The sequence below is a fragment of the Myxine glutinosa genome, chromosome 1 (assembly GCF_964187855.1).
Source record: "Myxine glutinosa chromosome 1, kmMyxGlut1.1, whole genome shotgun sequence".
In the NCBI taxonomy this organism is placed as follows: Eukaryota; Metazoa; Chordata; class Myxini; order Myxiniformes; family Myxinidae; genus Myxine; species Myxine glutinosa.
In genome coordinates this window covers 175,649,988-175,674,674 of record NC_136261.1, presented here as the reverse complement: position 1 = coordinate 175,674,674, position 24,687 = coordinate 175,649,988, and the positions used below count along the sequence as shown (strand labels likewise).

The 24,687-nt window shown below is 41.4% G+C and overlaps 1 protein-coding gene across 2 annotated transcripts in view; it reads left to right on the top strand.

The window, feature by feature from the left end:
- Nucleotides 1-24,687, top strand: part of LOC137431386 (coagulation factor V) — a 203,202-nt gene that overhangs the window by 135,921 nt on the left and 42,594 nt on the right. For both annotated transcript variants that reach the window (XM_068122667.2, XM_068122658.2), the window contains exons 16-18: nt 16,169-16,346; nt 19,102-19,290; nt 21,053-21,172. In XM_068122667.2, the coding sequence (XP_067978768.2) occupies nt 16,169-16,346; nt 19,102-19,290; nt 21,053-21,172 (487 nt within the window). The remainder of the gene's footprint in view (nt 1-16,168; nt 16,347-19,101; nt 19,291-21,052; nt 21,173-24,687) is intronic.

Here is a 24,687-nt window from a genome sequence, read left to right as displayed (position 1 = left end):
ATGAGATGGTTTAATATTCAAAAGCATGTGGAACTTCCCTGAACACTCGCAATACTTCCACAGGCTGTAAAATCTAACTTTAATATTAACACTTGTCACCTTTTTATTCTACTCGACTTTTCAATCAACATTAGACTCAACAAACAACACAGTCACACATAATAAACATTTTGTAACATTGGAGCACACCAGCTGTAACCACACTTGTAGTACGCCAGCTGTAACCTTGTTCTTCAAATACTGCTTTAATATGTTGGAAGTGTATTTTGGATCAATATATTGTTGGAAAATGAATCTTCTTCCTGTCAAACGATTTACACTCGGAACTGCAAGGTGCTGGAGTATCTGCTTGTACTTCTATTTTGTTAATGTCCTATTAATTGTAGCAAGGTTTCTTGGAAAAAAAAAAGCTGAGATACAACCCCATACAATCAGAGAGCCTTCACCATGTTTATCAGTCGACTGGAAGCGTTGCATGTAGTAACATTCTCCAGGTATTTGCTGAAGAACTGGTGTCTCTTAAATTCAAAAAGGTCAAACTTCGATTCAGTTTCATCAGTCCAGAGTATCAGTTTTCATTGTTCAGTGACCCAATCTTGGTGTTGCCTAGCAAATTTCAGTCTTTTCATATTGTTACGGCCCGGGGTTTGGGTTTACTATGAGGGGGTTAGTCTCCATTTTCTCCCGAAATTACCGGACCTGCATCTGCCGCGCACGAATAACTTCGTACTTCGGCAGGTTGTGAACCAGCAACTACGAATGCCAATTGGACCATCGCGTGATAGCAGGGTCCATCGTCTAACTCCGCTTACTTGTACCACGTGACAGTTTCAATCGGGGAACCGATTACCCTCTGGCACCACCAGTACCCTCTGGCGGTGTACCACTTTCTTTTGTCCTTGGATGGAAATTTAGATGGCCGAGCAACCGTTGGTACCCACCGGGCTGATGCTAATTTTGTTACGGCCGATCGCTACTCTGGGTGCGAGCAATGGCGGACCACTGGAAGAAAAGACATTCACGGACTTTTTCCCACCACTTTTTCCTACATGTTCCAATTTAACAAAGACATTCACTCCTATCCCAAAAGACAGTCCAAGAAATATCACATTTTGATGGGCCACAAATCTGTTACTGTAATGGTCCACAAATCTGTGACTGTAATGGGCCACAAATCTGTTACTGTAATGGCCCACAAATCTGTTACTGTAATGGGCCACAAATTTATTAGACACTCCTGTCCCAACATCTGGAATTATCTACCAGTTGATATCTTAAAATTGAGTTAAATTTGCTGCTTAAAAAAAGCTGTGAAGAAAATGCTTTAAAATCAACACCTTGCTGAATGATTTATTGAATTGACTTCACAGCTGATTTATTACATATACCTTAACCTGCTTGAAAAATGTTGTCATGCATAATCCGCAATCCCGCTTACATGTGAGCAAAATCGTCCATGACTTGGTGTCAAATAATTTATCAGGTGTAATGAGGACAAGAGGACTTTCTATTCTTTCTTTAAAAGGAAGCGTTTAACGATTTGATTTACTTACAAATATTTACAGGGCAACTTATTGATAGGAAAGAAAAAGGGACAAGAGGCAGAAACTTAGCTTATTCTACGCTTTATTACGATCACTACGAATAAACACGACAAGGCGCCAGCACACATTCACGGGGGAGGAGAAAACGAACGTTGGGAACATGTTGCAAAATGGTTACAAGGTTACCGATGCTTCTCCACGTGACGACCTTGGTCCTGGTGTCGCCACCGTGCAGCACAAGCAGATAATGGCATGCCCCAGCACGAGCATGAGCAGGTGAGAAGTGTTGGGAACTGTGCAGAGCAAGGGCGTTGGGAACCGTGCAGAGTGAGTGCCAGGGACATGTGGAGGAAGCACGTCATGATCTCATGCAAGGTAAAGTGAGTGTCGTGCACATGTGCAAGAATGAAACTGGCCAAGCGAGTGAATCACGTGCAGAGGCAAGGTGAACAATGTCCCAGGCCGAAGAGAGAGTCCAAAAACTTGTGTACAGCCAATGGAATCCAAGGCGAAGAGTAATGCAGGCACGTACTGAGGCCTGTGAGAGGGTCCGACCAAGAAAGAGCACGCGTGTACTACCAACAAAGTCCAAAAGCCAAGAGAGTGAATCACACATGTAGAGGCCTGTGAGAGGGTCCGGCCATGAGCGGATACACACGTGCTGAGTCAAACCGGCAAAGAGAGAGAACATAATCATGCAGGCACGTGTTAAGTGAACCCGGCAGAGAGAGAGAAAAAAACGTGTGCAAGGCCTTTTTGTCCAGCCTTCGCCGAGGGTGAGGTAGGGGGCGGTGGGGGGGAGGGGTGTTTTCCGGGTTCGCGATTGGTCAAGTTTGTCACTTCGCCCCCACAAGCTCCCCTGAAGTTCCCCAGGCCTTGATTGGTAGAGTGTCACTTCCCCTGCCCCCACCAACCCTCTCGAAGGGACGTTTACCTGGTGCTTGGATGGTGTGCCTTTAAGCCTGTGTGCATTGCCTGGCAAATTATCCCTTATGAGTGGAGGGCCTGTCTTTCTCTCCACCAACGCATAATGACATAATAACCCATATAAAGGAAAGGGACTAAGATAATGGTCTGCTATGAAATAACTATTCTAAGGGACCTGTATGGTGGTTGCCATTACTTCTCAGCGGTTTCCCAAAACCGCAACAATACTAATCTGTGGTCTCCACAGTCATGTATTTGCTTCAACTCTGCCATGGAGACTTGCTGATCTGTGCACAGTCCTGCACGAGATGTTAATGTTCAGGCCCGCTCATTTCATTTGTCACCTACTGACTTGATTTTCTTCTTTTGTGCAAGCTGAGCAACTTCAATTATTTGTTTTGCCTTGGGGAGGTTCTTCTGGGTCTTCCTGACCTTTTCTTGTGTTGTAACGAGCCAATTTCTCACAGGTGTTGCAAAGTGTAACTCACACCATTGTAGATCTTCAGCTTTTCTGATATAGTCCATGGGCCAGACCAGATATCGGTACCATATTGGGCGGCAAAACTTTAGTGGTACTACATTATTGGTTGGGTCCATATAAGTGAATTAATATGTCATAGCCTTTCCAGAAGAGTAGCTTAGTCTATTTATTTTGCAATTTACTGTTTCGGTACCCTCTGGTATTTCGTATATTGGTAGTATCATTCAAAATGATGTAACATATTCGTATTAGTCAATTATCAACAAATAATATGCCTTAGGTATCCAAAACAAGTTGCTTTTAGTATTACAATCAAGTATATTGAGCTAAGCATACACATTTTTGAGTTGGTAGTTAAAATAGTGCTGATTTGCATGTAAAATTTGATTGAATTTGGGGAATTTATGAATATGATTTGTTTTTCAGTTTTATAGAATTATAGTTATAGGAGTTTTTCATACATTATGTAACCTATTCTGAACCATTGGAAAGCGATTCCAAGATGCAGGATTAAGAGACCTATGTGTGGAGTCTGGTGTGATTGCAGAAGGTTCCATAGCTGGGGTGATGGAAGGACGCAAGTTCAACTGAGCAATCAGGCTTCACAAATTTATGTATGAAGCAATGATGCGGCTAGCATGGAAGGGATTTCTCTCGTGGTTAGAAATCAAACACTTTGAAGATATAGTACACCTAGAAGAAACCCTGAGAAGCATCAACAACTTCTCCGAGGGGGTCTGTCAAGCAGGATTAAAGGAAGTCATGGGGAATGCATCATGTGCTTGCATTATGGACCTATTTCAAAACTACCTGAAACACCTAAGAGATGAGAATGGAAGTCTTTCTACATTCTGGATGTCCTATGTTGACATGGTTGAGATCATGCTGGGACTGCTCCGAGCATCCAGAGAAGGGAACTGGATGTTACATCTAGCATCTATCCGGGAGATGATTCCATGGTGCTTTGCATATGATACGCTCAACTATGCACGGTTCCTATCATACTACTATGCACAGATGTCTCAACTGCACATTGACCATCCAGAAGTACATGCACACTTTATGAAGGGTGGCTTCTCAGTTCAGCTTGGCAGCAAAAACCCATTTGGTCGAATCCCTGTGGATCAGACAATAGAGGAGACTGTCAACAAAGACACACAGACACCAGGAGGAACCAAAGGATTTAGCTTGAATCCAGGAGCTATAACCAAGTATTACCTGACTTCAGAGTATCGCAGCATGTATCTCAGGCAGTTGAGAGACATGATAGGTCGAGGCAAATCCAATCTGAACCATCCAGATCTGCAATTACCAAGGATCCGGAAAGATGAGGCCGACATCCAATCCTCGGTTGACATTATGGAATCTAGCTGGTTAAATCCACTGAGTTCTGAAAATATATAATTTGTCAGCTTGTCAACTGCTACTGTTGCCCCACCAGAGATTGAAAATGATTTTCTCAATGCTCATAGGGTAGGGTAGGTGTGAAGGCATACCAGGACTTCAAGATTTCACGCCTGGAGACAAGTCCACCAACTGCAATGTTCTGTGACAATATGACAAAAAAGAATTTGAAAACATTCTCTAACATCAGGAAGAAACCCAGTAGACAAGCACAGGCCAAACAAGTAGTTCTAAAGGCAGACAGGAATCTGTTTGGACACATGATCCTTGTTGCCCAGAGTTGGGAACTGCACCTAAGTGATGTTTTGGCTCAACCCCTGGGTCCCCTGCCATGGGTGCTTGCAAATGGGGATGGATCTCTACGGAAAACAAACAAAGCAGCACTTGCCAGAGAACTGGAGAAAAATGTTTCCCCAGCAGAGGGCATTCCACAACCATCAGCAACTATCATTACTCCCGCCAGGGAGTAATGCATTCGATCGTGTCCGTGTGTGTGTGTGTGTGTGTGTGTGTGTGTGTGTGTGTGTGTGTGTGTGCGTGTGTGTGTTCGTGTGTTTGTGAACAAGATATCTGGAAAAGTTCTGAACGGATTTGGATGAAAGTTGGTGGGATGATTGCCCTTGGGATAAGGAAGAATTGATTAGTTTTTGGTGAAGCTCAGGATATTATTCCGGATCCATGAATTTTTTGAAGGATTGTTTACCATTGGAAGATAGGGCTCATTTTTTTAAACATTATCTTCTATATATTCTATATTTAACATTGTGATATGAAAATAGTTTTCCTATTTGTTGCAAATGTATTTTAAACTCGTTGTTATGCGTTAGAGCGGTGTATTTTGTTAGCAGCGTCGTCTTCAAGGTTCTTTTTTTTTTTTTCCTAATAAAGACATATTCTGTAATTTTAAAACCACCAAAGTATGTATTCGGTTTCCCCGTTTCATAAAATGTATCGTTTGATACGTATAATGCGTTAATACTGTTTTTTTGGGCGGGGTTTAACCTCAGAAGAGATACTGTATCAACATTTACCTCAGCGAATGTCAATCGCGGTGTCAGTATTTGATGAACTTATAAAGACTTAGATGCCTTATAAGTGTGACCAGCATGTGCACGGGATTCTTCCCAGAAGAATGAGTGGTCGCATTAGCTTGTACGACTTAAAATGAGCGAGTTTTGTTTTCACGTTGGGCCAGATTTACATGTTGTATCTCTAAGGAATGAAACGACCGTTTTCCTGGCTTACAATTTTATTTGAAGTCGCACATGCCTCAAAATACACTCACCTATATAGAATTGAACGCTGAATCCGAAAATGTAAGTGAAATTGCCTTGGTTTTTTTTAACATTATCTTCTATATATTCTAAATATATATCTGTGCAGTGTCTGTCTTGTGTTGTCTTGTCTTGTGTTGTCACTGAACTACTCCTTCAAAATTTTGTGAAATCGTACTATTCCAACTTGACCCACGGCGGGAGTATGCGCTCTACTGAGTGGCGTTCTAGTTGATGGAATGAGCTTGGTACAGAAAATGAAAGGGGATGACAAGACATTTTCACTGCTGGCTGAATCAGCAATGTTAATGGTTCTTCATGAAGGAGGTCAGAGTCAGCGGATTGATGTGGTCTTTGATGTTTATCAAGAGACATCCATCAAAGATGCAGAAAGGTGCAACAGAGGTGCAAGCATGGCCATCCAGTTTAGCAGCATTGCCCCAGGTCACAATATCCAGCAATGGAGGAAACTACTCTGCAGCTCTTCCAATAAAGCAAATCTAATAAAGTTATTGGGTGAGGAGTGGAAACTGCCCAAATATAGGGAAAAGCTAAAAGACAAAGTACTCTTTGTAACCTGTGAGGAGGTTTGCTACAGATTCACTAAGGAGCACTATGAAGAAGTTACAGACCTCAGTTCTACACAAGAAGAAGCCAACACCCGCATGCTTCAACATGCCCTGCATGCAGCTGAAGCTGGATACAAGGTTGTGGTGGTAACTGCTGAAGATACAGATGTCCTCATAATTTGCCTTGGACTACAAAAAGACATTCCAGCCCCTATTTATCAGAAGTGTGGAACAAAAAACCGGACACGTTATATTGATATGAGTAGACTAGCCCAATCAATGGGAGGCAGTGTATGTGAAGCTCTGATTTGGACTTCATGTATTTACTGGTTGTGATACTGTTAGTGCGTTTGCAGGCAGAGGAAAAATGATCGCGTTGAAACAAATGAAGTTAAATAAGACATATCAGGAGGCCTTCAGTCAGCTTGGACAGTCATGGGAGGTATCCACAGAACTGTTTCAAAAGCTACAAGAGATCACATGTCACATGTATGTACCTTCTACCAACACCTGTAATGTCAATGAGTTGCGATATCAAATATTTTGTGCCAAACGAGGAGAGGTGGAATCCAGCCAACTTCCACCCTGTGAAGATTGTCTGTTCCTGCATGTCCTTCGTGCCAATTACCAAGCTGCTATTTGGAGATCCCTGGTGTTGGGCTAGCGGCTAGGGTGCCGGCTTAGGATCCTAGGATCCTGGGTTCAAATCCCGGTCAATCGCTGAATTAACGCCAGGGGGGTTGACTCAGCCTGTCATCCTTCCGAGGTCGGCAAATTGAGTACCAGTTCACTGGTAATTCCCTGCTTGTCGTTAAAGGCGGCAAAAAGGGTTGGCGTCAGGAAGGGCATCTGGCCATAAAACATTGCTTCAAAAAGGGGACCGAAAAACAACAACAACCACGGTTCCCGAAAAAGGCCAACCCCTGCTTGCGGGGAAAAATGGCCTCTAAAGGTGGTTTTTTTTTGTTTGTTTTTTTTTATTTGGAGGCGCAGCCTTCAAAGTAAACCCTTTGTGTCAAGCCCTCAAGGATGTTGATGGAAAGCTGGCCATTGAGTGGATGCGAGGTTCACCAGCACCAGATGCCGTGTTGCAGCTTCTCTCCTGCAAGTGTGCACGCTCATGCAAAATACCTGATTGCACATGCCTTACCAATGGACTGAAGTGTACAGATATGTGTAAGCTACAGACATGCAACAATCATCCAGTTGAAGAAGTCTCTGTGGATCTAGGTGTCATGTAGGTCTCTGTGGATCTAGGTCTGCAAATATTCACTGTTGTATCCCTTACACCGTGACCGCGGGTTTATTTCCGTTTTTTCCGGAAGTTACGGGCCAGCTCTGATGGCGCTGCGGTGAATCGGACCTGGATCGGGAGAGTCAATAAACGTGTGCTACAATCGATCGTAGTCTGTCGAGATACCTTACATGGCGACGAGGATAAACATCTAGACATCTAGACAATGACTTCTTTCGGCCATATCCATGAATTCGACCCTCATGAGGGAGAATTTGATACGTATTCTGAGCGGTTGTCTTTCTACTTCGAGGCGAACGGCATCGCGACCGAAGCCCGGATGAAGGCCGTCTTCCTGTCCGTTTGCGGGGGTGAGATGTTCACACTCGTTAAAAACCTGATTCGTCCTCGGACAATCCAGGAGCTCACGTATGCAGAGCTCAAGGCCGCTTTGAAGGAACATTGCAATCCATCTCCTTCAGTCATCCTGTGTCGGTTTAATTTTTACATGTGCAGACAGCATCAAGGTCAGTCGATCGCAGACTTCATTGCACACCTCAAAAAACTGTCACATCTGTGTGAGTTTGGGGACACGATTGATGACATGGTCCGTGATTTGCTGGTGGTTGGCATGTCCGATGACCGCACTCGTAGACGCCTGCTTGCTGAGAGAAGACTGACGTTCCAAAATGCCAGAGACACCGCCATTTACATGGAAAGTGCTGAACGCAACGCTACAAGCATCGGTGCCACTCGCTCGTCTGGTACCAGCCCTGCTGTGAATCGGTTGGATCATGTTCAGCCAAAACGTTGGAACAAGTCTCCTCATCAGAAGCCAGTGCAGTCTCAAACACACAACAAATGTTTTTGGTGCAACAGAAAGCACCCTCTGGAGATGTGTCGGTTCAAAGATGCCACCTGCCATTTCTGTTCGAAAACTGGCCATGTTGCTCCAGCTTGCATCACTCGCAAATCGGGAAAAGAGAAAGCTGCTGACAAGAAGATTCATCAGTTTATCGGTTCGGAGGAACCTGAGCTTGACCAGGTGAGCTTTGTTTCCGACAACTCAGTCGTGTGACCTGTTTCATATTGATGCTCACCATAAGCGGGACCCTCTTCTTGCCACTGTTGTCGTCAACAATCGACCATTGCAAATGGAGGTCGACACTGGTGCGGCCGTCTCGCTCATCAGCCATGCTGTTTTCACAAACCTGTGGAGTGATGCTGACCGACCCCATCTGAAACCTACTACCTATAGACTCTCCACCTATACAGGTGAGAAGATTGTTCCCTGCGGTACATGTGACATCACGGTGGCTACGATAACCGTGAGTTTCACCACCCCTGATCGTCATTCCTGGAAAGGGCCCTTCCTTACCCGGCAGGAACTGGTTGAGCATAATTCAACTGAAGTGGAAAAGCATTCATCAACTCCGGGCAGCCAACGTTTCTCCTACCGCAGCATACACACTCAAAAATGTGCTGGATACGTACCCTGATGTCTTCAAGGATGAGCTTGGAACCTTGAAAGGACATACGGCTAAACTCAGTGTTGACCGGGATGCCAATCCTATATTTTGCAGAGCTCGCCCAGTCCCTTTTGCCCTGCGGGAGCGGATTGACAAGGAACTGGATCATCTTGAAAATCTGGGCATCATCGAGCAAATCCAGTATGCCGAATGGGCGGTGCCCATAGTTCCGGTCATAAAATCGGACGAGTCCATCCGCATATGTGGAGATTATAAAATGACCGTGAACAAGTGTTCTTCATTGGATAAATATCCAATCCCGAGGATCGAAGACCTCTATGCTCGTCTCACAGGAGGCAAGACTTTTACGAAACTCGATCTCAAATCCGCCTATCTACAGCTCCGCTTGGATGAGAATTCGAAACAGTATCTTACCATCAACACTCATCGTGTGTTGTACAGGTACCACCGACTCAGTTTTGGAGTGAAATCTGTACCTGGAATTTATCAGCGTGTCATGGACAGTTTGTTTGGCGCCGAACGCAACGTCTTTTGTTACCAGGATGATATTCTGGTTACTGGTCGTACAGACGCGGAACATCTACAAAACCTGGATAGAGTTCTGAAGAAGATTTCGGACTCCGGCCTACGTTTGCGTCGAGACAAGTGCAAGTTTATGGTGCCATTAGTCACGTACCTGGGTCATACGATTGATGCCAAGGGTATACACCCGACAGATGAGAAAGTCCGAGCTATCAAGGATGCTCCGGCTCCACGAGACGTAACCGAATTGAAGTCATACCTCGGTTTGCTTCAGTTCTATGGTCGTTACATCCTGAATGTGACCGATGTTTTGGGCCCCCTTTATCGGCTTTTGAGGAAAGGAGTCTCCTGGAGCTGGGGGTCCACTGAACAATCAGCATTACAGACCTCTAAGGATCTGCTGAAATCGTCCAATGTTCTCGTTCATTTTGATCCAGAGAAGGATCTTGTGCTGACATGCGATGCCTGTTGGTATGGAGTGGGGAGTGTATTATCACACGTGATGCCTGATGGTACGGAAAGACCTGTTGCATTTGCATCCAGAATGTTGTCCTCTGCAGAGAATAACTATTCCCAACTTGACACAGGAAGGATTGGGAATCGTTTTCGGCATCAGCAAATTTCGCCAGTACCTTCTTGGACATCATTTCACGATTCGCACTGATCACAAGCCGCTGATCAGTCTGTTTGGTCCAACTAAGGCGACATCTGACACACTATTGCCCAGGATCATCCGCTGGTCCCTGTTTCTCGCTGCTTATGACTACACCATATGTTATAAGCCCGGTTCGTCTATCACAAATGCAGATGCCATGAGTCGGTTACCCCTTCCAGAATCCGTTGATGATTCGCCTACAACAGGATCCATTATCGCACTGATGGATCATCTGGAAGATTGTGCTGTCGATTCCGGCCAGATCCACACTCATACTCGACGAGACCCCGTTCTGTCCAGAACTGTCCAGGTTGTACAGCTTGGATGACATTTGCTACCTGAGGGTGACCCAGCTTTTGCGGCTTTTAAAGCACGTAAAAACGAACTCAGCGTGGAAAATGGTTGCCTACTCTGGGGATGTCGTGTCGTGATCCCGGAAAATCTGCGTTCCATGGTCATGGATGAAATCGATGACTGTCACCCTGGGATTGTGAAGATGAAGTGACTCGCCAGAAACTATGTGTGGTGGCCGAATCTTGATGCTGATATCGAACATCATGTTCGACATTGTTACCCCTGCCAGAGCACCCGGAATACACCTGCGAAAGCGCCACTGCATCCCTGGGAATGGCCCAGCGAACCGTGGCATCGCCTACATCTCGATTATGCCGGGCCTATTAACGGCAGCATGATTCTAATAATTACGAACGCGCACACAAAATGGATCGATGCCTATGTGACGCGTGGTACTACGTCAGCCATTGTCATCAAAAGACTCAGACGCTGTTTCGCCACTCATGGTCTGCCCAGGATGATCGTGAGTGATAACGGTTCGTGTTTTTCCAGTCCGAGTTTGCCGAGTTCACACGTCGGAACGGCATCAAACATAAGTTTGTCAGCCCACATCACCAGGCTTCAAATGGCTTGGCCGAACGATCCATGGGAATCATCAAATCCGGATTGCAGAAACTTCAGGAGGGAACCCTGGAAACAAAGCTTTCTCGTCTCCTGTTCAAATACCGCATCACGCCACAATCAACAACCGGTGCAGCTCCGTCTGAGTTATTGATGAAACGACACTTGAGATCGACACTTGACAATCTCAAACCAGACATATCATCAAATGTTTATCAGAGCCAGCTTAATCAAAAGTTGGTGCACGATAAGTCGTCCAACAATCGCTGTATCAACATAGGAGATCCAGTGTTTGCCTGAAATTTTGGTGCAGGTGCGACTTGGCTACCGGGGGACATCATCGAGAAGCCAGATCCACTGTCCTGCGTGATTCGCCTGCAGGACGGCCATGAAATTCGTCGACATCAGGACCACATAACCTACCGTCACTGTGAGTCGATGGAGTCTGCAGCATCGTCAATCAGAACAACAGTTCGACCCGCCACTACCGGAGATCGTCGTGGCCGCTCCAGCCGGCCTGGATGCCCCGAAAACCTCTGTGAATGCTACACCTTTCGTGGAGACCAAAGGGATCACCTCGGACTCTGTATCCACTGGTACAACGCGACGCTCAATGTGTGAGAGAAAAGCACCCGACCGTTTGAATCTTTGAACATGTTCTATTTTCACGTTGACATATGTTCTATTTTCACGTCGACATATGTTCTATTTTCACGTTGACACATGTTCTATTTTCACGTTGACACATGTTCTATTTTCACGTTGACATATGTTCTATTTTCACGTTGACACATGTTCTATTTTCACGTTGACATATGTTATATTTTCACGTTGACACATGTTATATTTTCACGATGACACATGTTCTATTTTCACGTTGACACATGTTCTCTTTTCACGTTGACACATGTTCTATTTTCACGTTGACACATGTTCTATTTTCCCGTTGACACATGTTCTATTTTCATGTTGACACATGTTCTATTTTCACGGTGACACATGTTCTATTTTCACGGTGACATATGTTCTATTTTCACGTTGACATATGTTCTATTTTCACATTGACACATGTTCTATTTTCACAATGACACACGTTCTATTTTCACGGTGACACATGTTCTATTCTCACAGTGACACATGTTCTATTCTCACGGTGACACACGTTCTATTCTCACGTTGACACATGTTCTATTTTCACGGTGACACATGTTCTATTTTCACGGTGACACATGTTCTATTTTCACGATGACACACGTTCTATTTTCACGATGACACATGTTCTATTCTCACGGTGACACATGTTCTATTTTCACGGTGACGCATGTTCTATTTTCACGGTGACACATGTTCTATTCTCACGGTGACACACGTTCTATTCTCACGGTGACACATGTTCTATTTTAACGGTGACACATGTTCTATTCTCACGGTGACACACGTTCTATTCTCACGGTGACACATGTTCTATTCTCACGGTGACACATGTTCTATTCTCACGGTGACACATGTTCTATTTTCACGGTGACACATGTTCTATTTTCACGATGACACACGTTCTATTCTCACGGTGACACACGTTCTATTCTCACGGTGACACATGTTCTATTTTCACGTATTTTCATTATTCTCATAATCGTTTGCACACATATTTTCACATGTTTTGGATATGTTGCTTTTGAAATGTCAATTTTGGAAGTCCAGCACGTATTGCTCTTGGTAATTTTGGACTTAAAAGGGAGGATGTCATGTATGAAGCTGCAAATATTCACCGTTGTATCCCTACACCGTGACCGCGGCTTTATTTCCGTTTTTCCGGAAGTTACGGCCCAGCTCGGATCGCTGCGGTGAATCGGGCCTGGATCGGGAGAGTCAAGACACGTGTGCTACAATCGATCGTAGTCTGTCGAGATTCCTTACACTCGGGGACTCTGATACAGATGATGAGGATCATGAACTTGATATTCCGTGATGGTGATCCATGATCATTGAAATTTCAAGAACATTGCATATTTGTGGGTACTGTGTTGGCATTCAGTTACGGTATTAAAGCTTTAACACAATAACAGGGATATTCATTTGTGGCTTGTGTATCTGTTTGACTTTGTATCTGTTACAGATTTTACAAGTACATGGTTGTGAGTATCATTTGGCAGTTTGTATAAAACCCGCAGAAGTATGATTACACATCTGTTGAACTTTGTTTGCTGAAAAATTTAGATATCAATCTATTAGGTTATTGGAGAAAGAAAAATAATCACTTTTCATACATTCTTGTATCCTAGATACATTGTCTAAGGCAACTGAGTTCAAATGGGGCCTGTGCATGGCACCAAAATATATTTCAGGGGAATAACACACATAATTTATAACAATCAACAAAATTTTGCATTGCAATTCTAGCATAATTTCCACATTAATAGCAAAATATATCAACAAATTGTGAGTGGTTGAGTGTGGAAAAGGAGACTCAAGGTATTATATGTATTATTGTGTGCTTATTATGTTATACTAGTCCACTTGGAGGTATATTTGCATAATGAGTGAAATTCACAGAGTGCGTTTTTGGGGGGTTTTACGTGCATAGGGTTGATACATTCAAGAGGTGATATCTACCAATAAGCTACTACTCTGGGATGGCTATCATATCAAAATAGGATCTATAGTTATACAGTCACGTGAAAAAGTAAGAACACCCCATGTAAAGTTTTGACTTTTTGAACATATTTCAACATACAGCTATTTGATCTTTATTTCAACAATATTGAAAGATAATGGTGATATAATCTAACAAATAACATGGAACATTTACATTTTGTAGTCCATTGTATAATTTAAATAAACATAAATGCAAATTTCGCATGTGGAAAAAGTAAATACACCCTTGGCTCTAATAGGTGGTATTGCCCCCTTTGGCAGAAACAACCTCAAGTAGGCGTTTCTTATAACTGTCTACCTGTCTCTGACATCGACTGGGAGAAATTTTTTCCCACTTCTCCATGCAGAATTCTTTCAGCTGTGCGATGTTTGAGGGGTTTCTTGCATGCACAGCTCTTTTCAAATCCCCCCACAACATCTCAATGGGATTTAGATCCGGGCTTTGACTTGGCTATTCCAGAACCCCCCATTTCTTTATTTTCAGACATTCCTTGGTGGATTTACTGGTATGTTTAGGGTCATTGTCATGTTGCAAGGTCCACCTTCGGTTGAGCTTCATCTTTCCGACAGATGGCCTCACATTATCCTCAAGCACCATCTGGTACAATGAAGAATTCATAGTGGATTCTATGATGGTGAGCTGCCCAGGCCCTGATGCAGCAAAGCTGCCCCAAACCATAATATTTCCACCACCATGCTTTACAGTTGGTATCAGGTTATTGTGGTCAAATGCTGTCTTTGGTTTTCGCCAAACATGTCTTCTGGTACTGTGGCCAAATAGCTCTACCTTTGACTCATCTGTCCAGAGCACATTGTTCCAGAAGTGCTAGTCTTTGCCTAGGTGTTCATTGGCAAACTTCAGTCTTGCCCTGATGTTCTTTCTGAACAGCAAAGGTTTCCTCCTGGCACACCTCCCATGTAGATCAAATTTGTGCAGCCTCTTTCTAATGGTAGACTCGTGCACTTTGACATCAACAGTGGCAAGAGCTACCTGTAGGTCCCGTGATGACATTCTGGGGTTCTTCGAGACTTCTTTCAGCATCTTGCGGTCTGCTTTCGGGCTGAACTTGCTGGGGCGGCCTGGCCTGAACAAGTTGGCAGTTGTTTGGAATCTTCTCCACTTGCAGATGATCTTCCGGACAGTCGAATGATTGATTTCAAATTGTTTGGAGATCTTTTTAAATCCCTTCCCAGACTCGTAGGCATCTTTAACCTTCTTTTTGAAGGCCTCAGAGAGCTCTTTTGATCTCGGCATGGTGATGCTGCACACTTCAACAACAAAGAGCAAACCAAACTAAATGTCTGAGGTTTAAATAAGACAGGTTCCTCCAAGATCCTCTCTAACGATGTTCTAATCATTTGCACTTGAGCTGGTGCACCTGATTCTAATTTTAGGTATTTGAAGTAGTGATAAATGTAGGGGTGTACTTACTTTTTCCACATGCGAAATTTGCATTTGTTATATTATTTCACCTTTATCTATCAATATTGTTGAAATAAAGATCAAATAGCTGTATGTTGAAATATGTTGAAAAAGTCAAAACTTTACATGGGGTGTACTTACTTTTTCACGTGACTGTATACCAATTAAAAAATCATAACTAGAATTTGCCCCCCCCCCCCCCCCCCCCAGGTGGTACCGATAAGTGAAATTTCAGGTCTGGACACACGGACTAATATTTTCTTCATAGTGTGCCGTTCTCGCATAGTTTGGATCTTCACATGCTGGTCTGTTAAAAGATGCTTCCTTGGTGCCATTCTGGACCCACCTTATTAACGTTAATATTATTATTACGAAAACGACACTACTGTATTAAGAAACCTGGGCTAATTTGTCTGAAGCAGCCTGAAGATGAGGCATGAAGGCCTGAAGCCTAAGGCCTATACTGGTATGTACTGTGTTGTTGGAAGACCCGTAACGCCTGTGCTTTCAATATTTGATGTTCATTTTAACAATCGGTTTGTTTGTGTTTTACACTGAATGAAAAGCATAAAGGTAGAGCATGCAGTTTTTGATATATGACAGGTTCGACGATATGTTCGGCCTGAACAGCACAGGAATCAAAATGGCTGTTTGTGGAGTCAGACGTCGTCGTACGCCGTAATGACATCACAGACGTAATCACATCACCCCTGTCATTTGACCATATCTTCAGCTCTGATTGGTGTACGTTTATGAGGGACATACTTGAATACATACATACATACGGACAGAGAAACACTGTTTGAGATGGCTTTGCCCTACGGGCTACGCAGTAAAAATCTAATGCAGTATTTATGACTGCTGCTTTGTGTTTTTATTATTATTGGTGATCTTAGTTATTGAATTAATTAGTTGTTGTTGAATTCATAATGATGATCCAACCAAAGCAAATTCTTGTTTTTACTCTTTTTTTTCTCCTTTATATTATATTTTTACACCTTTATCAACTTTGTCCATATTAGTTGTACTTTGACATTATGGATTTTTTTTTCTACCTCCGTTTTTTCCCTTGCAGGACCGAGACATAAACTCAGGATTGATGGGTGTGGTTCTAACTTGTCATCGTGATGTGTTAGACAAACAGCCAGGTCACCGCTTTGTTCTTGCTTTCACCACTTTTGATGAGTCACAGAGTTGGTTCCAGGAAGAAAATAGGAAGTCGATGGCACTGCAAAGTCAAACCCAGATAGACGGTGAGAAAGCAAAATATTGTTTTATGAGCCGTTAACCAATCTGACAGGTCAGACTAAATTCATTTATTTACTTAAAATCCTGGAGGGCTTCACCTATTCCAATGCTCGCCAATGCAACATGATATCGCTCTTCTCTCCTTTACCTACCACCTGATTCAACTGGGATAAAAAGACATAAACATTCATAGACCCCGTGGTTTTAGTAATTTTGGTGTTTGGAGTTAAAGGCCATCAGTTGGCCATCTTTGGAAAAATTACGAAACAAAATCTTCTGCACATGTATACTTTCATGTATTGTCTTTGTGCTAAGTTTGAAGAACATCGGTCCATGCATGTTGAGAAATGGTTGGGGACCGGGACACGTTTAAGTAACAAAATGGCCTCCAGTCGACCATCTTGGATCTGATCGTGGAAAAAAAACGACTTGCATATGTAAGCCATGATTCATGATCTCTATGCCAAGTTTGACCAGGATTGGTAAATGCATGTCCAGGAAATAGTTGAGAACGTGTTCAACATCGGGTTTTTACAACTTAAATGGCCGCCAGTCGGCCATCTTTGATCGCATAACAAAACCAAATTTTGTGGATATGTATACCATCATGTTTTGTCTTGGTGCCAAGTTTGAACCAAATCGGTCCATACTTGTCCGAGATATGGCTGTGGACGAATAGACGCACGTACGGACGCACGAGACCCAATCCATAAGCCCCCGTTTCAGACTAAGTCGAATGGGGACTAATAATATGTATTAGTTTCTTCCACAAAACTATAAATCTTTTCTATTTTTATTTCCCATACAACCGGCTAATGTCGAACTTCAAAGTAAGACAATTAACCAGTAAAACCATTCAAATCCATAGCTGATAAATATGTGACGTGACTTTATCTACTTGGCTTAGAGTAACGCAATGTCAGATCATAGAGGTGGCCATTTAGCCTCACTGTAAACATAATGAGAATGTGATGGTCTTGCAGCTCAACAACTTGTTACAACCAGATGGATTGCTCATGTGAGTGCATTACTCTCACCCTACTACATGAGGTATCATTGATCTATTCTTGTGTATCATTGATCCGAAACACTTGAACCGATTAATTTTTCTTAAGAGTCCAATTCCAACAATAACATAGCTATCTACCTCCAACTCTAATCCACAAGTCATGTATTCTATCTTTTTCAAACTAAAGAACATAATCTTGCAGTATACCTACTTTAATGCATTTTGTCAGGTCCATTTGTACCAAATTGTCTCAAACCTGTCTGCCTTTGGCATCCTTAAGGTTTTCAATTGTTTATGCAAGACTGAATTGCATCTGTGGTGTTTTGTGTTCATCGAATGCCCTCAAGACTTCCCCACCTGCACACCTGCACCCCTAACCTTGGCATCGTCAAAATTTTCTGGGATTTCACCGAAGGTGGACGGAGGTTATGTTCACCCCTGTCTGTCTGTTTGTCTGTCTGTCTGTGAACAGGACATCTCAAAAACTTATGGATGGATTCTAACTAAATCTGGTGGACAGGATAGGTGTATGACAAGGACAAATCGATTCGATTTTGTTGAAGATCCCGATCTGAATCTGGATACGGATACAAGCATTTTAAGTGAATCTTAACCATTGAAAGATTGGGCCAAAACGATATAAAACCTGATTCGATATAAAACAAGAAAACGACATGAATCAAAAACTTATGTTGGTTCATGACACAAGTGGGTGCATAAGTTGTTTGGACGAGGAGAACAAGCCGATTCAATTTTGGTTGGGGTCTGGATTCAGATCCAGCCTATCATTGGGATTACAAAACATAATACTGTTAAGCCTGGTGGAGGTATAATGGTATATACTCTACCGAGTGTCGAACTCTTCGGGTTATCCCATCCCACGTAGCAAGAGAAGGGTTTTGCAATCACTTCTTCGTGTCTGTCTGTCTGTCTGTCTGTCTGTGTGTCTGTCTCGGCCATAAATGTTTTACCATTTGAGCTATTGTCATCAAATTTTCAATAAAGCTTCATTATTATTATTATTATTATTATTATTATTATTATTATTATTATTATTATTATTATCATCTGAGGACATTTTTAGCTGATTGTCTATTATTACAATCCTGGGTTTTGTTTGGACTTTCTTCTGTTATAACCTTATAATGTTTAATGCTTTAAGTCAGATCTTATTATGCGCAGGTAGTGAATTGGACTTTGTTGCACACCAGTCTTATATGTTAACAAGTGTTAGCTTCCTTTTTTGCAAAATAAAGTGTTGATAACCGCCATGCCACTTTACCTCAACAAACAGTAATGTTTATTTCCATTCTTCATTCTTGTCACCCTATCCTTATCTTTAATTGTGCCGATGAAGCTCCTACCAAGCAGCAAGCATCCTCATTTACGTCGGCTCTTATCAGGATCTTCTCTTTACTTGAACTGCTTTAGATAATTTCTTCCATGTTGTCATAAAAACTCTTGATTTGCATCTTCATCTCCAGTATGTGGGGCATAGTCACATATTGCATTTGAAAAGATTCTTCTTTTATGGCCAATAAAATCAACTTGCCACTGAGCTTACCTTGAATATATATGCTATTTAACCATCTGCTGAAGATCAGACTGTCATCACACATAGCACAGAACACGCTGCTATTCAATAAAAAAAAGTTTATGTTTTGATAGTAACTCTCATTGAATCATATTATTAAATTAAAAGGTAATCACGTTTTGCAGCTACGTAATACTCTCTGGCTATGTTCTTGCAGGTGTGAATGGCCTAGTTGATGGCTCTGTGCCTGGAATGATCGTATTTGCTGGAAAAGAAGTCACGTGGCATTTAATAGCATTGGGATCAGATCACGATCCTCATCACATTCATTTCCATGGTCACACTCTCCTCTTACGTACTGGTGGTGGCAGTACTCATCGTCGAGGGTCTTTACATCTCTACCCAGGTTTGAGGCCGTGCCCAACTCTTCCACTGTTGTTAAATCCTTCATGATATTTAACATAAATAAGTTATCCGACCTGTGCCGAAACAAAATAAAATTAGATTTTTTGGATTTTTGAACAGATAATATTAGTATTGGTGTGACGTTTGTTCGTTTTGGCGTTTTATAATTTATATAACTTTATAAAACGTTGGCGTTTTAAATATTTTTTTAAATAATAAAAATATTTAATATTAAAATAATAAATAAAATAAATTTTTTGGCGTAATTTGGTGTGACGTTTGAAGAAGGTGACCTTTGCAGGATCCCAAATCCAATGAAGGCAAATTATGACAGTGCATGGTAGAGGTGCAAGGAGGGCAGGACTCGATAGACTGGGCCATTGGCAGTCCACTGCAGGTGAACTGATTCTCTCGTCGTCATTGTTTATTTTTGTATACATTGTCAAGGCTCGTGCAAGAGTTAGTACACCGAACAGATCAGGATGTAACAGGACACAAGGAACAGTCGAGAGGGACTGGGGTAGGCGGTGGGAAACACCAACAGCAGAGTTGAGGGACCTGATAGAGAGAGACTTGGATAAACGATGAGTGTGTGGGAGGGATGGGGAGCAGGAAAGGATGCATGGGGGTGGACAAGATGGATACAGATGGGAACTCTCAGGAGGGCAAAACAGGATGTGTGAATGTAGGAGGGCTTGGGCTGCGGTGGGAGAAGGTGGCTAACGAGGGTAGAAAAGATCATGGTTTTGGATTTGCACAGAGTGGATGGGTTTGTCCAAGATTCACATTGCGTTTTTGCCTCACAATCAAGTCATGTATGCCACATGGGATTTCCCCTGTGATGAACACATTTTGCCTGATTTTGTTGTACTCGATGAATGAACTGGCCAATAATTACCAGGAGCTATTGATGTCACGCCTCATTTCCCACAATATCTACAAGGGCTTTCTGTTTAATAGATGCCTCATCCACTCGGTGCAAGTTGCTTACTTTCGTACAGTTGTCTGTTTCTAAACCATGAAAAGAAAAACGGATTTGGTATATTTTGAAATTTGATTCTGAATACAGAAACCTAAAATACAGGAAATTATGTCAATACATTTGAAATTTGCCTGGATTTGCACAAGTGTACAAGTGATTTGTTGTACAATAATATTGTACAAGTACAATTTATTAATAAATAATTAATAAATTAATAATTAATAATTAATTAATTTAATATACAAGTACAATTTACTTGTAAATAATACCAGTACTTTGTATTGTACAAGTGAACAATTTGTACAAGTGATTCTGTACAAGTGTCATTCATTTTGTTGGTAAGTGCCACAGACTTATTTTAATGACGTCACCAGTGCTTGAACTTGACCAATATTGCGTCATCAGTAATAGTTGAGCCCCTTGCCTCACTTGTTGTAACTAATTTGATAATTTCTTGTTTTTTGCCCAAACTCTCAATGATGAAGAATCTCGGACTTTAAAAAAATCATGGATCCGGAGCATCTCGCAAAAATATTGGATTTCTGATTAGGAAGTGATGTTTGTTAAACACTTATAGAAATGCGTATAATATGACTGCTTTAGTATGATTGTATTTTCAGAATCAATATTTATTTTGAAAATTTCAATTCATGTCTGAGGTTGAAAACAATAATTTAGATAAAATGTATCATGTTCAAAAATTCCTTGAATTAGACAAACTCTGTGGGTTAATGTACTTTATCAATGACATCACTTTGTATTTTGCTGTTGTTTTCTACAGGGGTCGGAGTTACTGCCTACATGATTCCAATAACTCCTGGGAGCTGGCTGGTGCATTCCATAAATGGAGACCATTTTTCAGTTGGAATGTTTGCTACTTTCCTTGTACTCAACCCCGAAGGTGATTTTAATACATTTTAAAGTTGTGATTGAAGGGTGTTGGAGAAGCTTGTACATCAATCACAGAAAAAAATTATTCAAGGAGAAAAACATATACAGTACTTTTACAAAAACAACAACAACATAAGGATGCCAAGGCGGTTTCATTGGCTTTTCAATGCGCAATTCTGAAAGGGTTTCCGCTTAGATGCAGAGTACCCGAATGGCTCACTTTCCCAGAGCTGGTACGCATTTCAGCAACCTCAGAAGGACGACAGACTGAGTGTTATTTTACAATAGCAACGGCTTGAATTCAAAACTTTAAGATCTTATAACTATCCACCTCAACTGTTAAGCCACAAACAGGCTATGAGCATGTCTATTACATCTTGTACATACTATTAGAGTGTATGTTTATAAGTAAGTACTATTAAAACGTAAGTGCAAATATTAAGTATGTACTATTAGAATGTGAGTACATCTACCTAGTACTTACTACAATGTGAGTATGTCTATTAAGTACATACTAGGTTAGTATGTCTTTTCAGGACATACTAGGTTAGTATGTCCATTAAGTACATACTAGGTGAGTATGTCTATTAAGTACATACTACGTTAGTATGTCTTTTCAGGACATACTAGGTTAGTATGTCCATTAAGTACATACTAGGTGAGTATGTCTATTAAGTACATACTAGGTTAGTATGTCTATGAAGTACATCCTAGGTGAGTATGTCTATTAGGTACATACTAGGTTAGTATGTCTATGAAGTACATCCTAGGTGAGTATGTCTATTAAGTACATACTAGGTGAGTATGTCTATTAAGTACATACTAGGTGAGTATGTCTATTAAGTATACAGTCAGTTAGTATGTCTATTAAGTACATACTAGGTGACTATGTCTATTAAGTACATACTAGGTGAGTATGTCTATTAAGTACATACGATGTGAATATGTGTATTAAGTACATACTAGGTGAGTATGTCTATTAAGTACATACTAGGTGAGTATGTCTATTAAGTACACAGTCAGTTAGTATGTCTATTAAGTACATACTAGGTGACTATGTCTATTAAGTACATACTAGGTGAGTATGTCTATTAAGTACATACTATGTGAATATGTCTATTAAGTACATACTAGGTGAGTATGTCTAGTAAGTACATACTAGGTGAGTATGTCTATTAAGTACATACTAGGTGAGTATGTCTATTAAGTACACAGTCAGTTAGTATGTCTATTAAGTACATACTAGGTGACTATGTCTATTAAGTACATACTAGGTGAGTATTTCTATTAAGTACATACTATGTGAATATGTGTATTAAGTACATACTAGGTGAGTATGTCTAGTAAGTACATACTAGGTGAGTATGTCTATTAAGTACATACTAGGTGAGTATGTCTATTAAGTACATACTATGTGAATATGTGTATTAAGTACATACTAGGTGAGTATGTCTAGTAAGTACATACTAGGTGAGTATGTCTATTGAGTACATACGAGGTGAGTATGTCTATTGAGTACATACGAGGTGAGTATGTCTATTAAGTACATACTAGGTGAGTATGTCTATTAAGTACATACTAGGTGAGTATGTCCATTAAGTACATACTCGGTGAGTATGTTTATTAAGTACATACTAGGTGAGTATGTCTATTAAGTACATACTAGGTGAGTATGTCTATTGAGTACATACTAGGTGAGTATGTCTATTAAGTACATACTAGGTGAGTATGTCTATTAAGTACATACTAGGTGAGTATGTCTATTAAGTACATACTAGGTGAGTATGTCTATTAAGTACATACTAGGTGAGTATGTCTATTAAGTACATACTAGGTGAGTATGTCTATTAAGTACATACTAGGTGAGTATGTCTATTAAGTACATACTAGGTGAGTATGTCTATTAAGTACATACTCGGTGAGTTTGTCTATTAAGTATGCAGTTTAAATGTATACTTATTTCTGTGAAGGTGTTCTTGCCACATATACAGCAAACCACTTCAGACCTTGAAATTATGGTTGTATCAATTCAGTCAGTTATTTAACTTCAGCAAAGTTTGTATTCCACTTTGTGTACCCACACTTATGGTGGATCAAAAGCTCGTGTATATTTAGAGTATTCTGCAAAAGTTTGGGTTATTTTCACTTTGTGGTGCTATTCTCCATTAAACATTTGTGCAATGTAGGTAGATAAATAATTAAAATTTCTGTGAAAATCAATTTAATATTACAGTTAAAATTAATTATATAGAATATATTAAAGAATTGAAAAAGTTTTTACTTGCTCTATATATTATACTAGCAGGTGCTACCGGCACTGCCCGTGAAGGGAGGGCGGAGGGATACCAGGCACCGCGCGGCTGGGTGAGCATTTCACGGCAGTGGTTTTGAGACATGTTAGACATTGAAAAGCTATGGAGTTATTGGCCTCATGGTGGTTACCGTTTGCCTGAGGGCTGGCAGCTGCGCTGCCTAACCCCACATCCAATATACACTTTATAGCAGCCTTTGGTGGTCTCAAAACAGACGCCAAGGCCAATGTCTGGTAGCTTAAAATCCTGCCCAGATTCTGAAGTACATACACTCAAAATTTGATGCCTTTCGGTGCTATGGTTTGGCCGTGAAAGTATAACGTACAAACACACAAATAAGCGCACAAAGAAACACTTCAAAATACAGTATTTATATTGATTATATCATGTGCTTGTAATATCCACTTAACACAAATAAAATATGCAGGAAACAGTTTGTGGATTTTGGTACAGTAAATAATAATAAATAATAATCAACACCAGTTACATTAATGTGATTTACAAGAAACTACAATAATAGTTGCAAATGAGTGAATATGTGAAATGAGTTTTCATCAGCTTGCTCCTTGAACGTCTCCGAGTGGGTTCAGAGTGGCACCAAGGAAGCAACTTTCAGCAGGACAGTGTGTGAAGATCCAAACTCTGTGGGAAGAAGACTTATGAAGACAATAGCAGAGAAGTTGAATATCCCCTACAATGGTGTGAAGTACACTTTGCAATGCCTGAAATAAACTGGCTTGGTACAAGACAAGAAAAGGCCAGGAAGGTTAAGAAGAACCTCCCGAGGCAAGCCAAGCACTTGAAGTTGCTCAGCTTCTGCAAAAGAAGTAAAATCAAGTCAGTAGCTGACAAATGAAATGAGAGCAGGCCTGAAAATGAATATCTCTTCCAGCACTGTGCACAGAATTCAACAGGTCTCCATGACAGAGTTGTTGCAAAGGAACCACTGCTGAGACCACAAATAAGGTTAAAAGACTGAAATTTGCAAAGCAAACATAATTTCAAAACACACCTGGTCACAAGTGTGCCTCACTGACCGGGTCTACAGACAAGGTCCTCAGCATTATCCCGTTTCTGACCTTCAACCTCGATACGGTCAGCTAAGGTGGGCCAGCAGGGGCACGTACACCTCCACATGCAGCAGCTACACCTGGATACGTACAAACCCCACCCACAGCCAGTGAGAACACAGACTACAACCTCCACTCCCAGA